Source organism: Oncorhynchus mykiss, chromosome 9 (genome assembly GCF_013265735.2).
Source record: "Oncorhynchus mykiss isolate Arlee chromosome 9, USDA_OmykA_1.1, whole genome shotgun sequence".
In the NCBI taxonomy this organism is placed as follows: domain Eukaryota; kingdom Metazoa; phylum Chordata; class Actinopteri; order Salmoniformes; family Salmonidae; genus Oncorhynchus; species Oncorhynchus mykiss.
The window spans coordinates 3048528-3063948 of record NC_048573.1 but is presented as its reverse complement, the minus strand read 5'-3'; the positions used below and the strand labels follow the sequence as shown (position 1 = coordinate 3063948).

Here is a 15421-nt window from a genome sequence, read left to right as displayed (position 1 = left end):
GACAGAGACAGAGACAGAGAGAGAGAGAGAGAGAGAGAGAGAGGAGACAGAGAGAGAGAGACAGAGACAGAGACAGAGAGAGAGAGACAGAGACAGAGAGAGAGAGAGAGAGAGAGAGAGAGAGCGAGAGAAACACACACACACACACACACACATGTACACAGCACTTCACAAACCCTCAAATCAGTCAGCTCAAGAGATAGTAGATATCTCTGTATGTTTATTATTATTCCACACCAGCCTAAAAGCAAGCCTATACCAAATTAACCAATTAGAAACAGTTCTGTAGCACTGAGGTTTGTGCAGTAATCTATAGGCCCAATACATTATCACTTCATATTAGCTAAGCTTGAATTTACCTGCCAGTGTTGTTCATCTCAGACCACTTTGAAAAATTGGTCCGTCTGATTTGCTTAATATAAGGATTTTGAAATTATTTACACTTTAACTTTTGATACTTGAGCATATTTTTTTAGCAATTTCATTTACTTTTAATCCTAAAGTATATTTTTAAAAAACGAATACTTTTAGAGTTTTACTGGGTGACTTTCACAGTCGTTTTCTATTAAGGTATCTTTACTTTTACTCAAGTATGACGATTGAAGAAATTAGTTATACTTTTACTCAAGTATGACGATTGAAGAAATTAGTTATACTTTTACTCAAGTATGACAATTGAAGAAATGAGTTATACTTTTACTCAAGTATGACAATTGAAGAAATTAGTTATACTTTTACTCAAGTATGACAATTGAAGAAATTAGTTATACTTTTACTCAAGTATGACGATTGAAGAAATTAGTTATACCTTTACTCAAGTATGACAATTTAAGAAATTAGTTATACTTTTACTCAAGTATGACAATTGAAGAAATTAGTTATACTTTTACTCAAGTATGACGATTGAAGAAATTAGTTATACTTTTACTCAAGTATGACAATTGAAGAAATTAGTTATACTTTTACTCAAGTATGACGATTGAAGAAAAGAGTTATACTTTTACTCAAGTATGACAATTGGGTACTTTTTTCAACCACTGGTCTTTGTTGTATTCATCGCGTCTCTCTCTAGTCACGGTTTTAAAAGTTTTGAAATCTCACAGTATTAACTTTGCTGTGCACTCGAGCTTTCTCTTTTTTTTTTTTTACAGCCTATGGCTCGAGGAAACTGTGCGTGTGGTCTGACCTATTTGATTGGCCCATATTCCTACAGAAACCTTGTAACTGGAGATTCCTTCAAAACGATTGTCTACAGTTACAGTGTAGGGAACTGCAAGGTTGGGTGACCATCTGGGACTGCCTCCGGGAGGAATTCAGGCTTGTGTGAAGGCTACCTGTGTCCAAAAGCTATTCCCCTCATCACTTCATGAGGATGGACACGAGGACCAGGAGATCTGCAGCTGGCCGTCGTGGACAAGAGGAGGGGGTCTGCTGCTCTGCAGGATGTTTCAACACATCACGGGAGGCATCTCCCTGCGGGAGATCTTCACCTCCTACTTATTTGAAGAGGGTGCTGTTCCCTGGCAACAGCATAGACTACACTATGCACAAACAAAGGCTATTTTAAGAGGGTGCTGTTCCCTGGCAACACCATAGACTACACTATGCACAACCAAAGGCTCTTTTAGAGGGTGCTGTTCCCTGGCAACACCATAGACTACACTATGCACAACCAAAGGCTATTTTAAGAGGGTGCTGTTCCCTGCCAACACCATAGACTACACTATGCACAACCAAAGGCTCTTTTAGAGGGTGCTGTTCCCTGGCAACACCATAGACTACACTATGCACAACCAAAGGCTCTTTTAAGAGGGTGCTGTTCCCTGGCAACACCATAGACTACACTATGCACAACCAAAGGCTCTTTTAAGATGGTACTGTTCCCTGGCAACAGCATAGACTACACTATGCACAACCAAAGGCTCTTTTAAGAAGGTGTCCACACTGTAATAAGCTTATTCTTCCATTTACTTAACTATGTCAACTGCAGTTATTAAATGCCCAGTTACTCTCCCTTTGATGCTCTAACCACTAGGCTACCTGCCACCCTATTACTAAAGAAATGCTTTACATTGAAATACAGATAGAGATGTAGTAGTCCCAGAGTTAATGATCCCAGGTCAGTTTATATTATACAGGAAGTATTATTAAAGAAATGCTTTACATTGAAATACAGAGAGAGATGTAGTAGTCCCAGAGTTAATGATCTCAGGTCAGTTTATATTATACAGGAAGTACTATTAAAGAAATGCTTTACATTGAAATACAGATAGAGATGTAGTAGTCCCAGAGTTAATGATCTCAGGTCAGTTTATATTATACAGGAAGTATTATTAAAGAAATGCTTTACATTGAAATACAGATAGAGATGTAGTAGTCCCAGAGTTAATGATCTCAGGTCAGTTTATATTATACAGGAAGTATTATTAAAGAAATGCTTTACATTGAAATACAGATAGAGATGTAGTCGTCCCAGAGTTAATGATCCAAGGTCAGTTTATATTATACAGGAAGTATTATTAAATAAATGCTTTACATTGAAATACAGAGAGAGATGTAGTCGTCCCAGAGTTAATGATCCAAGGTCAGTTTATATTATACAGGAAGTATTATTAAAGAAATGCTTTACATTGAAATACAGATAGAGATGTAGTCGTCCCAGAGTTAATGATCCCAGGTCAGTTTATATTATACAGGAAGTATTATTAAAGAAATGCTTTACATTGAAATACAGATAGAGATGTAGTAGTCCCAGAGTTAATGATCCCAGGTCAGTTTATATTATACAGGAAGTATTATTAAAGAAATGCTTTACATTGAAATACAGAGAGAGATGTAGTAGTCCCAGAGTTAATGATCTCAGGTCAGTTTTGCACTTCACCTCCTGATGATTATGATGACTTGACAGTGTTAGAATAAAACAAACAAACCACTTAAGGCTTAAACGTGCTCTCTCTCTATCCACCTGTCTCTCGTCTGCAGGTATGTTTTGATGTGAGAGTGGAGGCCAACACATAGTCCCGTCATCGCCACCTCACCCGCTCTTAAGATAACCTTCGGGCCGACTGGGAGCCCAAGGCTGGTTAGGAGACACCACTAGAGACCCTATGATGTAATTGTGATGAACTGAGAGAATATTAGGGTAGCACTGTGATTCATTAATCATATGCTGTCTTCCCTGCTCCTCTGTTTTACCTCTTTCCTTTTCTGCCTTCTATACGGCAGGGTAGCCTAGTGGGGAGGCAGGGTAGCCTAGGGCATTGGACTAGTAACCAAAAGGTTGCAAGTTCAAACCCCCGAGCTGACAAGGTACAAATCTGTCGTTCTGCCCCTGAACAGGCAGTTAACCCACTGTTCCTAGGCTGTCATTGAAAATAAGAATTTGTTCTTAACTGACTTGCCTGGTTAAATAAAGGTATAATACATTTTTAAAAACTCTCTGTCCACCTCCTCTTTCTTCCTCTTCTGTCTTTTACACCTCTTTCCCCACCTCCTCTTCCTCTTTCCTCTGTTGTTATAATGCACACCAGATGTGCATTGAAGTACAGATTGAACTTGTATTGATAATATAATATTACAATTATAATATTTATAATGCATGAATTATGTATTTATAACACTTGGATAATTAACTTCTTTCAATGAAGCGTTTCACATTCTCTACTGGTCACAAAAGCTCTGACGAAGGCCGTGAGGCCGATACGTCAAGCTTATTTAAGATCAGTGATACTATCAAGAGCAGTGTGCGGTTTCCTATTTCCTGCATTCTCGACTGGTTGAAATTAAATCTCTGATTTGATTAAATACTACACCTATCATGTTTTGTACACTGCTGCTGCTCGCTGTTTATTATCGATGCATAGTCACTTTACAAATTATCTCGACTAACCTGTGCCCCCGCACATTGACTCGGTACCGGTACCCCCTGTATATAGCCTCCACATTGACTCTGTACCGGTACCCCCTGTATATAGCCTCCACATTGACTCTGTACCGGTACCCCCTGTATATAGCCTCCACATTGACTCTGTACCGGCACCCCTGTATATAGCCTCCACATTAACTCTGTACCGGCACCCCCTGTATATAGCCTCCACATTGACTCTGTACCGGCACCCCTGTATATAGCCTCCACATTAACTCTGTACCGGCACCCCCTGTATATAGCCTCCACATTGACTCTGTACCGGCACCCCCTGTATATAGCCTCCACATTGACTCTGTACCGGTACCCCCTGTATATAGGCTCCACATTGACTCTGTACTGGTACCCCCTGTATATAGCCTCCACATTGACTCGGTACCGGTACCCCCTGTATATAGCCTCCACATTGACTCGGTACCGGTACCCCCTGTATATAGCCTCCACATTGACTCTGTACCGGTACCCCCTGTATATAGCCTCCACATTGACTCTGTACCGGCACCCCTGTATATAGCCTCCACATTAACTCTGTACCGGCACCCCCTGTATATAGCCTCCACATTGACTCTGTACCGGCACCCCCTGTATATAGCCTCCACATTGACTCTGTACCGGTACCCCCTGTATATAGGCTCCACATTGACTCTGTACTGGTACCCCCTGTATATAGCCTCCACATTGACTCTGTACCGGTACCCCCTGTATATAGCCTCCACATTGACTCTGTACCGGCACCCCTGTATATAGCCTCCACATTAACTCTGTACCGGCACCCCCTGTATATAGCCTCCACATTGACTCTGTACCGGCACCCCCTGTATATAGCCTCCACATTGACTCTGTACCGGCACCCCCTGTATATAGCCTCCACATTGACTCTGTACCGGCACCCCCTGTATATAGCCTCCACATTGACTCTGTACCGGTACCCCCTGTATATAGGCTCCACATTGACTCTGTACTGGTACTCCCTGTATATAGCCTCCACATTGACTCTGTACTGGTACCCCCTGTATATAGCCTCCACATTGACTCTGTACTGGTACCCCCTGTATATAGCCTCCACATTGACTCTGTACTGGTACCCCCTGTATATAGCCTCCACATTGACTCTGTACTGGTACCTCCTGTATATAGCATCGTTATTGTTGTGTAATTTTCTTGTGTTGTGTTTTTACTAGTTTATTTAGTAAATATTTTCTTAACTCTATTTCTTGGAACTGCATTGTTGATTTTGTAAAATATTTTAAACCTTTATTTAACTTGGAAAGTCAGTCAAGAATAAATTATTATTTTCACTGAAAGGTGTTGTTGTATTCGGCACATGTGACAAATAAAGTTTCATTGAATATAGCAGATCAATGCAGATGAAGGAAGTTAGATATTGAGATTTAACCGGCTTTAGAGAAAATTAGTAAATAAAAAAACAAGTGTAGTGTGCTTTTTTTTCAATTCTAATTATCAATATATGAATGAGAAATCAGCCTTTAACTAGTTAAATCATGTTTCTAGTCTATTAGTTACAATGTGTAACCATTGATGTCCCAGGACCAGGAGTGGTAAACACTGTTGAAGTGTATAATTGTAATACATACATGAAGACACAGTGTCATTCAAAGAATGGAGTTTGATACTCCTGGTATTGGACATGACTGAAAAATAACCTCAAAGACATTCATACCTGAACCGCACCTTTATTTGCCAAGGTAGAGTACATGATCAGTGAATATATTCAAATGTACAGGGGACCATGGTAATAACTACATGTATATACGACTTACATCCTTGGCACAAAGTTATATTATATTCTACTCAATCCATAGGCTTCATTAATGTCATTCACACTGTTTTGAAGTTGATACAACTGGCTATGATAGCTGAGGTTCATAGCTAGGTTCTGAACTAATATGTATACCAAACGTTTGGGTCAATACACAGATCGGCTAGATAGCTAGATACAAGGCATACAGGTAGTTCTATCCTCCACTGCACGATAAGCAAGAAAATAGTTAGCTTGCTACGTTACTACAGCTGCATTGCACGGCAAATATCAGCAAGGCAAGCTAGATTCTTTACATCCAATGTTTCACAAGACGACAGTCTGGTTTGCTGGTTGTTTCTTAGGAGTCCCTAAAACATGAAACAAACAGAATTACAATGTCAAACTCATGCCACAACACCCATAAAGCTAACCAGCTAAATGGCTAATGTGAACTAGTCAGCCAGCTTGCTAAATAACGATTTTTCGTAAATTAACATTATGAAAAAAAAAACTATGTATAATCGTTTGTCTCTACATTAACTAAAATATTACTTTCAACTATATATATATATATATATATATATATATATATATATTATTTTTTTTTGCATAATTTTTTTATGATGTTAACTTACATTTGCATCTGTCCTAGTATTTTTGTCCGCCATCTTTGTTGAAGAAAGTCTCCAATGTTGGATCGCATTGCGTCAAATTCGTCATGGAAACAACTCGATATGATTGGTCATCGCTCAGCGGTCGCCGCTGGTGATTTGGATAACGTTGGGAAACGTTTACATTTTTTTTCGCCTCCTCCGCGCCGTCCAACGGTCCCTCGTCTTCTCCGCGTCTCTTCAATTGAAAATGAATGGGAAGTGGTGTTTCACCGCGCGGCACCGTGTGAAATAGTGTACACTAGGGCAGTCTGTGTCGCTTCCTGGTTCTGCTGGTCACATAGTGACAGTCAGTGGAGTCAAAAGAATATCAGTTCACTCTCGGAAGAAAAGGTAAGAGTCATTTCCTTTATCATATTGGAAATTTAAATTGCGGGTGAAACGACTGGCTACTTTCAGTACAATAAACGAGATGTCGACACAACCGAGAAATGTTTGTCTGAGTTGCGAGAATAGATATGTAGGCTAGTTACCGGGTTTCTGTCTGGAAGGGAACGGAATCGACTACGGAGATCTACTCAAAGTCCATAGAGAAATCACCACCGCGGCAGGTGTGAGTGTGTGTCTTATCGCACTGTGGGTCGCCTACTGCCTATGTCCGCGCGTAAATTATGTTTTATTTGGTCAAAATGTACCACAAATACAAAGTAGTAACATGCCTTTGGACTAGCCTGTAAATTGACTGTATAAAGGAGTGCAGTTAAATAAATAGAAGCGGCCAGCATCGAGACATTAGGAAATAAGTTTAAGGGAGATTCCGTTCACTGAAAGCGCCACACTCACACACGCGTGACCTCGAATAATTAGATAATTAAATGAATTTGATCCTCTATTGCCCTTTCTACCACAATATATGCTTGACCTTATTCCAGAAAGCCCACCAGATTGTGAACGTATTCAGACCCCTTGACTTTTCCCACGTTTTTACCTTACAGCCGTATTCTAAAATGGTTTAAATATGTTTTTCCCTCAATGAACGCACAATACCCCATATTGACAAAGCGAAAACAGGTTTTTTAGACACAACTGAAATACCTTATTTACATAAGTATTCAGACCCTTTGCGATGAGACTCGAAATTGAGCTCCGTTTACATGTTTCTGTCTATACAAAAGGTCCCACAGTTGACAGTTCACGTCAGAGTAAAAACCAAGCCATGAGGTTGAAGGAATTGTCTGTAGAGATCCAACACAGGATTGTGTCGAAGCACAAATCTCGGGAAGGGTACCAAAACATTTATTGGGGACCTTCGAAGCTGCGGAACAAAATGGCCTCCATCATTCTTACATGGAACCATCAAGACTCTCCTTAGATCTAGCCACCCGGCCAAACTGAGCAATCAGGGGAGAAGGGCCTTGGTCGGGGAGGTGACAAAGACCCCGATGGTCACTCTGACAGAGTTCCTCTGATAGAGATAGGATAACTTTTTAGGACAACCATCTCTGCAGCACACCACCAATCAGGCCTTTATGGTAGAGTGGCCAGACGGAAGCCACTCCTCAGTAGAATTCACATGACAGCCCGCTTGGAGTTTACCAAAACGCTCCTAAAAGACCCAAGAAGACTGGAGGCTGTAATCGCTGCCAAAGGTGCTTCAACAAAATACTGAGTAAAGGGTCTGAATACTTATGTAAATTAGATTTAATTAAAAAATATATATAAATTAGCAATAAATAAACATAGAATTTTGCTTTGTTATTATGGGGTTTTGTGTGTAAATTTGAGGGAACAATTTAATACAATTTAGAACAAGGCTGTAATGTAACAAAATGTAGAAAAAGTCAAGGGGACTGAATACTTTCCGAATGTAGTGTAATGTATTTAAAGCCAACAGGATGTTCCATTCCCCTGAAAACAAACTAAAAGGATCTACACACACACACACACACACACACTGTCACGCATGAGTAGGCCAGCATGCAGTACAGTGTATTCTCAGAGGGACTGATTAACTTTGTTTCAGATGCACCTGTTGCGTGCTTGTTGATGTGTGGGTGTGTGTGTATGAATGAATAACATTTGGCAACCCGGGAATGATTGAAACATTAAAAAATAAATGAAAACATTTTAAAAATTCAAAACATTTTTATTACCCTTATTTTTCCCAGGTAAGTTAACTGAGAACACATTTCTCATTTACAGCAACAACCAGGGGAATAGTTACATTGGAGAGGGGATGAATGAGCCCATTGTAAACTGGGGATGATTAGGTGACCATTATGGTATGAGGGCCAGATTGGGAATTTAGCCAGGACACCCCTACTCTTACAATAAGTGCCATGGGATCTTTAGTGACCACAGAGAGTCAGGACACCCGTTTAACATCCCATCTGAAACATGGCACTCTAGACAGGGCAATGTCCCCAATCACTTCCCTGGGGCATTAGGATATATATATATATATATATATATATATATATATATATATATATATATATATATATATATATATATATATATATATATATATATATATATATATATACAGTGCCTTGCGAAAGTATTCGGCCCCCTTGAACTTTGCAACCTTTTGCCACATTTCAGGCTTCAAACATAAAGATATAAAACTGTATTTTTTTGTGAAGAATCAACAACAAGTGGGACACAATCATGAAGTGGAACGACATTTATTGGATATTTCAAACTTTTTTAACAAATCAAAAACTGAAAAATTGTGCATGCAAAATTATTCAGCCCCTTTACTTTCAGTGCAGCAAACTCTCTCCAGAAGTTCAGTGAGGATCTCTGAATGATCCAATGTTGACCTAAATGACTAATGATGATAAATACAATCCACCTTGGTGTAATCAAGTCTCCGTATAAATGCACCTGCACTGTGATAGTCTCAGAGGTCCGTTAAAAGCGCAGAGAGTATCATGAAGAACAAGGAACACACCAGGCAGGTCCGAGATACTGTTGTGAAGAAGTTTAAAGCCGGATTTGGATACAACAAGATTTCCCAAGCTTTAAACATCCCAAGGAGCACTGTGCAAGCGATAATATTGAAATGGAAGGAGTATCAGACCACTGCAAATCTACCAAGACCTGGCCGTCCCTCTAAACTTTCAGCTCATACAAGGAGAAGACTGATCAGAGATGCAGCCAAGAGGCCCATGATCACTCTGGATGAACTGCAGAGATCTACAGCTGAGGTGGGAGACTCTGTCCATAGGACAACAATCAGTCGTATATTGCACAAATCTGGCCTTTATGGAAGAGTGGCAAGAAGAAAGCCATTTCTTAAAGATATCCATAAAAAGTGTTGTTTAAAGTTTGCCACAAGCCACCTGGGAGACACACCAAACATGTGGAAGAAGGTGCTCTGGTCAGATGAAACCAAAATGGAACTTTTTTGGCAACAATGCAAAACGTTATGTTTGGCGTAAAAGCAACACAGCTGAACACACCATCCCCACTGTCAAACATGGTGGTGGCAGCATCATGGTTTGGGCCTGCTTTTCTTCAGCAGGGACAGGGAAGATGGTTAAAATTGATGGGAAGATGGATGGAGCCAAATACAGGACCATTCTGGAAGAAAACCTGATGGAGTCTGCAAAAGACCTGAGACTGGGATGGAGATTTGTCTTCCAACAAGACAATGATCCAAAACATAAAGCAAAATCTACAATGGAATGGTTCAAAAATAAACATATCCAGGTGTTAGAATGGCCAAGTCAAAGTCCAGACCTGAATCCAATCGAGAATCTGTGGAAAGAACTGAAAACTGCTGTTCACAAATGCTCTCCATCCAACCTCACTGAGCTTGAGCTGTTTGGCAAGGAGGAATGGGAAAAAATGTCAGTCTCTCGATGTGCAAAACTGATAGAGACATACCCCAAGCGACTTACAGCTGTAATCGCAGCAAAAGGTGGCGCTACAAAGTATTAACTTAAGGGGGCTGAATAATTTTGCACGCCCAATTTTTCAGTTTTTGATTTCAAATCAAATCAAATTTTATTTGTCACATACACATGGTTAGCAGATGTTAATGCGAGTGTAGCGAAATGCTTGTGCTTCTAGTTCCGACAATGCAGTAATAACAAGTAATCTAACTAACAATTCCAAAACTACTGTCTTGTACACAGTGTAAGGGGATAAAGAATATGTACATAAGGATATATGAATGAGTGATGGTACAGAGCAGCATAGGCAAGATACAGTAGATGGTATCGATTACAGTATATACATATGAGATGAGTATGTAAACAAAGTGGCATAGTTAAAGTGGCTAGTGATACATGTATTACATAAGGATACAGTCGATGATATAGAGTACAGTATATACGTATGCATATGAGATGAATAATGTAGGGTAAGTAACATTATATAAGGTAGCATTGTTTAAAGTGGCTAGTGATATATTTACATCATTTCCCATCAATTCCCATTATTAAAGTGGCTGGAGTTGAGTCAGTGTCAGTGTGTTGGCAGCAGCCACTCAGTGTTAGTGGTGGCTGTTTAACAGTCTGATGGCCTTGAGATAGAAGCTGTTTTTCAGTCTCTCGGTCCCAGCTTTGATGCACCTGTACTGACCTCGCCTTCTGGATGATAGCGGGGTGAACAGGCAGTGGCTCGGGTGGTTGATGTCCTTGATGATCTTTATGGCCTTCCTGTGACATCGGGTGGTGTAGGTGTCCTGGAGGGCAGGTAGTTTGCCCCCGGTGATGCGTTGTGCAGACCTCACTACCCTCTGGAGAGCCTTACGGTTGAGGGCGGAGCAGTTGCCGTACCAGGCGGTGATACAGCCCGCCAGGATGCTCTCGATTGTGCATCTGTAGAATTTTGTGAGTGCTTTTGGTGACAAGCCAAATTTCTTCAGCCTCCTGAGGTTGAAGAGGCGCTGCTGCGCCTTCTTCACAATGCTGTCTGTGTGAGTGGACCAATTCAGTTTGTCTGTGATGTGTATGCGGTAAGCAAATTGGAGTGGGTCTAGGGTGTCAGGTAGGGTGGAGGTGATATGGTCCTTGACTAGTCTCTCAAAGCACTTCATGATGACGGAAGTGAGTGCTACGGGGCGGTAGTCGTTTAGCTCAGTTACCTTAGCTTTCTTGGGAACAGGAACAATGGTGGCCCTCTTGAAGCATGTGGGAACAGCAGACTGGGATAGGGATTGATGGAATATGTCCGTAAACATATTCAATCAATCCCTATCCCAGTCTGCTGTTCCCACATGCTTAATTATTGGTGTGCAGTGCGCACTGCATGAAGATAAATCAATACATAATAGTAAATATGGTTATCCAAGGAATAATTATTTACCTAGAGCAGTAAAAATATTTAGTAGGTTATTTACAGGAGCTAAAATATTTGTGTAATTTAATTATAGTTTGCCATTTTTTATTCCAGGCTTTAAAAAAATTAATAAAAATTCAGCTAACGTAAATAGACGATAGACACAAACATTTCAGTTTCCTCTCATTGCTCAGCCGCTTAAAAACCTCTTGGCGCACCGATCCCTTTAGCGGGATGATTTTCTGTCAACATCCGGTGAATTGCAGAGCGCCAAATTCAAATTAAATTACTAAAAATATAAAATTTTCATTAAATTACAAGTGCAATATACCAAAACACAGTTTAGCTTGTTGTTAATCCACCTGGTCTGTCGGATTTAAAAAAAAAAGAAAAGCTTTACAGCGAAAGCAAACCATGCGATTATGTGAGGACAGCTCTCAGCAGACAAAACATTACAAACAGCTAGCAGCAAAGTAAATTTGTCACGAAAGTCAGAAAATATATCAAATGAATCGCTTACCTTTGATCTTCGTATGTTTGCACTCACGAGACTCCCAGTTACACAATAAATGTTTGTTTTGTTCCATAAAGATTCTCTTTATGTCCAAAAACCTCCATTTGGTTGGCACGTTTTGTTTAGTAATCCACAGGCTAGTGCGGGTCACGACGGGCAGACGAAAATTCCAATTAGTATCCGTAAAGTTCTTAGAAACATGTCAAACGTTTTTTATAATCAATCCTCAGGTTGTTTTTACAATACATAATCGATAATATTTCAACCGGACGGTAGCCTTTTCAATAGGAGAGAGAGAGAAGAGGTCTCGCTCCAGGCGCTTGCACATGGACAAATCTGGGGACACCTAGCTATCCACTGACGCGATGTGATCATTCTCGCTCATTTTTCAAAAATAAAAGCCTGAAACTATGTCTAAAGACTGTTCACACCCTGTGGAATCCATAGGGAAAGGAATCTGGTTGATATCCCTTTAAATGGAGGATAGGCTTGCAATGGAAAAGAGTAGTTTCAGAAAAACAGCACTTCCTGGTTGGTTTTTCCTCGGGTTTTCGCCTGCAATATCAGTTCTGTTATACTCACAGACAATATTTTGACAGTTTTGGAAACTTTAGAGTGTTTTCTATCCCAATCTGCCAATTATATGCATATTCTAGCTTCTGGGCCTGAGAAATAGGCTGTTTACTTTGGGAACGTTTTTTATCCGAACATCAAAATACTGCCCCCTAGCTTCAAGAAGTTTAATGCCAGAGTCCAGTGCATTCAGAGTATTCAGACCCTTTTACTTTTTCCATATCTTGTTATATTACAGCTTTAATCTAAACTTGATTAAAATTATATATTTTTGTTAAATATCCTGATCAATAGCCAAAAATGACAAAGCAAAAACACGTTTTCAGAAATGTTTGCAAATGTAAAAAAATAATAAAAAAATGAACTGAAATATCACATTTACATAAGTATTCCAACCCTTTACTCAGTACTTTGTTGAAGCATCTTTGGCAGCGATTACAGCCTTGAGTCTTGGGAATGACACTACAAACTTGGCACACCTGTATTCTTTTTACCCCCCTTTTTCTCCCCAATTTCATGGTATCCAATTGTTAGTAGTAACTATCTTGTCTCATCGCGACAACTCCCGTACGGGCTCGGGAGCGACGAAAGTCAGAATCCATGCGTCTTCCGAAACAAAACCCAACCAAGCTGCACTGCTTCTTAACACAGCGCGCCTTCAACCCGGAAGCCAGCCGCACCAATGTGTTGGAGGAAACACCGTGCACCTAGCGACCTTGGTTAGCGTGCACAGCGCCCGGCCCGCCACAGGAGTCGCTAGTGCGCGATGAGACAAGGATATCCCTACCGGCCAAACCCTCCCTACCCCGGACGACACTAGGCCAATTGTGCGTCGCCCCATGGACCTCCCGGTCGCTGCCAGCTGCAGCAGAGCCTGGGATCGGACCCAGAGTCTCTGGTGGCACAGGCACACCTGTATTTGGGGAGTTTCTCAGATTCTTCTCTGCAGATCCTCTCAAGCCACTCCAGTGTTGTCTTGGCTGTGTGCATAAGATCGCCCCAATCTAAGGTCCTGAGTGCTCTAGAGCAGGTTTTCATCAAGGATCTCTCTGTACTTTGCTCCATTCATCTTTACCTTGATTCTGACTAGCCTCCCAGTTCCTACCGCTGAAAAACATCCCCACAGCATGATGCTGCCATCACCATGCTTCACCTTATGGATGGTGCCAGGTTTCCTTCAGACGTGACGCTTGGCATTCAGGACCAAGAGTTCAATCTTGGTTTCATCAGACCAGAGAATCTTGTTTCTCACGGTCAGAGTCATTTAAGTGCCTTTTGGCAAACTTTCAGTGGGCTGTCATGTGCCTTTTACTGAGGAGTGGCTTCTGTCTGGCCACTACCATAAAGGCCTGATTGGTGGAGTGCTGCAGAGATGGTTGACCTTCTGGAAGGTTCTCTCATCACCACACAGGAACTCAGAGCTTCAGTCAGAGTGACCATCTGGTTCTCGGTCACCTCCCTGACCCAAGGCCTTTCTCCCCTGATTGCTCAGTTTGGCCGGGCGGCCAGCTCTAGGAAGAGTCTTAGTGGTTCCAAACTTCTTCCATGTAAGACTGATGGAGGTCACTGTGTTTTGGGGACCTTCAATACTGCAGAAATGTTTTGGTACCTTTCCCCAGATCTGTGCCTCAAAACAATCCTGTCTCTGAGCTCTATGGACAATTCCTTCGACCTCATGGCTTGGTTTTTGCTCTGAGATGCACTGTCAACTGTGGGACCTTTTTATATAGACAGGTGTGTGCCTTTCCAAATCATGTCCAATCAATTGAATTTACCACAGGTGGACTCCAATCAAGTTGTAGAAACATCTCAAGGATGATAAATGGAAACAGGATGCACCTGACCTCAATTTTGTTGTACATTTTAATAAATGTGCAAACATTTCTATAATAAAAAAACCCAATGTGGACAAAGTCAAGGGGTCTGAATACTTTCCGAAGGAGGTGATCTGTAAAGGATTTAGTGATCTAGTGAGAAGAGAGAGGACTTCTACTGAATGTACCATTATCAGATCACTTCAAAGCTGATATCACAACCTACCAAAGGGCAAAGTACCTGGGGTTGTTTTCAATCAGATTTAAGCACCTTCATATAGTAGCATTTTGACACCACGCTTGTATTCTATTCTATTCCACTATTTTCTATTCTATTCCACTATTTTCTATTCTATTCCACTATTTTCTATTATATTCTCCGGTCCGGGTGGGTCCAGTCAGTGTTCGATGGCAGAGTGGAGGGAGTGGGCGGGTCCAAGATGAGTGCTGACACGCTATTGGAGGAGACCCTGATCAAGCGGTCTCAGCAGAAGAGGTTGACGTCACCGCTGAACTACAAGGAGAGAGTGTTCGTCCTCACCAAGACCAAGCTCACATACTATGAGTTCAGAGCAGAGGTGAGTGTTTGTCCTCGCCAAGACCAAGCTCACATACTATGAGTTCAGAGCAGAGGTGAGTGTTTGTCCTCACCAAGACCAAGCTCACATACTATGAGTTCAGAGCAGAGGTGAGACTGGCAGGCACATACCTTTCCCTGTACGATGGAGGTTATGTATGGACTGCTCCTATTTCCTTTCAGTCTCCTGTCTGACTGGACCCATTTCCTTTTTAGGTCTCCTGTCTGACTGGGCCCATATCCTTTAGGTCTCCTGTCTGACTGGGCCCATTTCCTTTAGGTCTCCTGTCTGACTGGGCCCATATCCTTTAGGTCTCCTGTCTGACTGGGCCCATTTCCTTTTAGGTCTCGTG

At 41.2% G+C, this 15421-nt stretch overlaps 1 protein-coding gene and 1 long non-coding RNA gene across 4 annotated transcripts in view; one reads left to right on the top strand and one right to left on the bottom strand.

Moving 5' to 3' along the window:
* Window positions 1–5611: 5611 nt before the first annotated feature.
* LOC118965965 lies at window positions 5612–6460 on the bottom strand. Its single transcript, XR_005053095.1, has 2 exons — window positions 6323–6460; window positions 5612–6055 (listed from the first exon to the last, which is right to left on the bottom strand). It is a non-coding gene; the product is annotated as an uncharacterized LOC118965965 (long non-coding RNA).
* Window positions 6461–6476: 16 nt separating this feature from the next.
* LOC110531321 (tyrosine-protein kinase Tec) overlaps window positions 6477–15421 on the top strand; it is a 43311-nt gene continuing 34366 nt past the window's right edge. Inside the window, exons 1-2 of one of the 3 annotated variants that reach the window (XM_036987058.1) lie at window positions 6477–6691; window positions 14890–15069. In XM_036987058.1, the coding sequence (XP_036842953.1) occupies window positions 14932–15069 (138 nt within the window). In that variant the 5' untranslated portion in view covers window positions 6477–6691; window positions 14890–14931. Of the gene's footprint in view, window positions 6692–14889; window positions 15070–15120; window positions 15180–15421 lie in introns of those variants that run through there. The other 2 variants (XM_036987059.1, XM_036987060.1) reach the window with 2 other exon arrangements.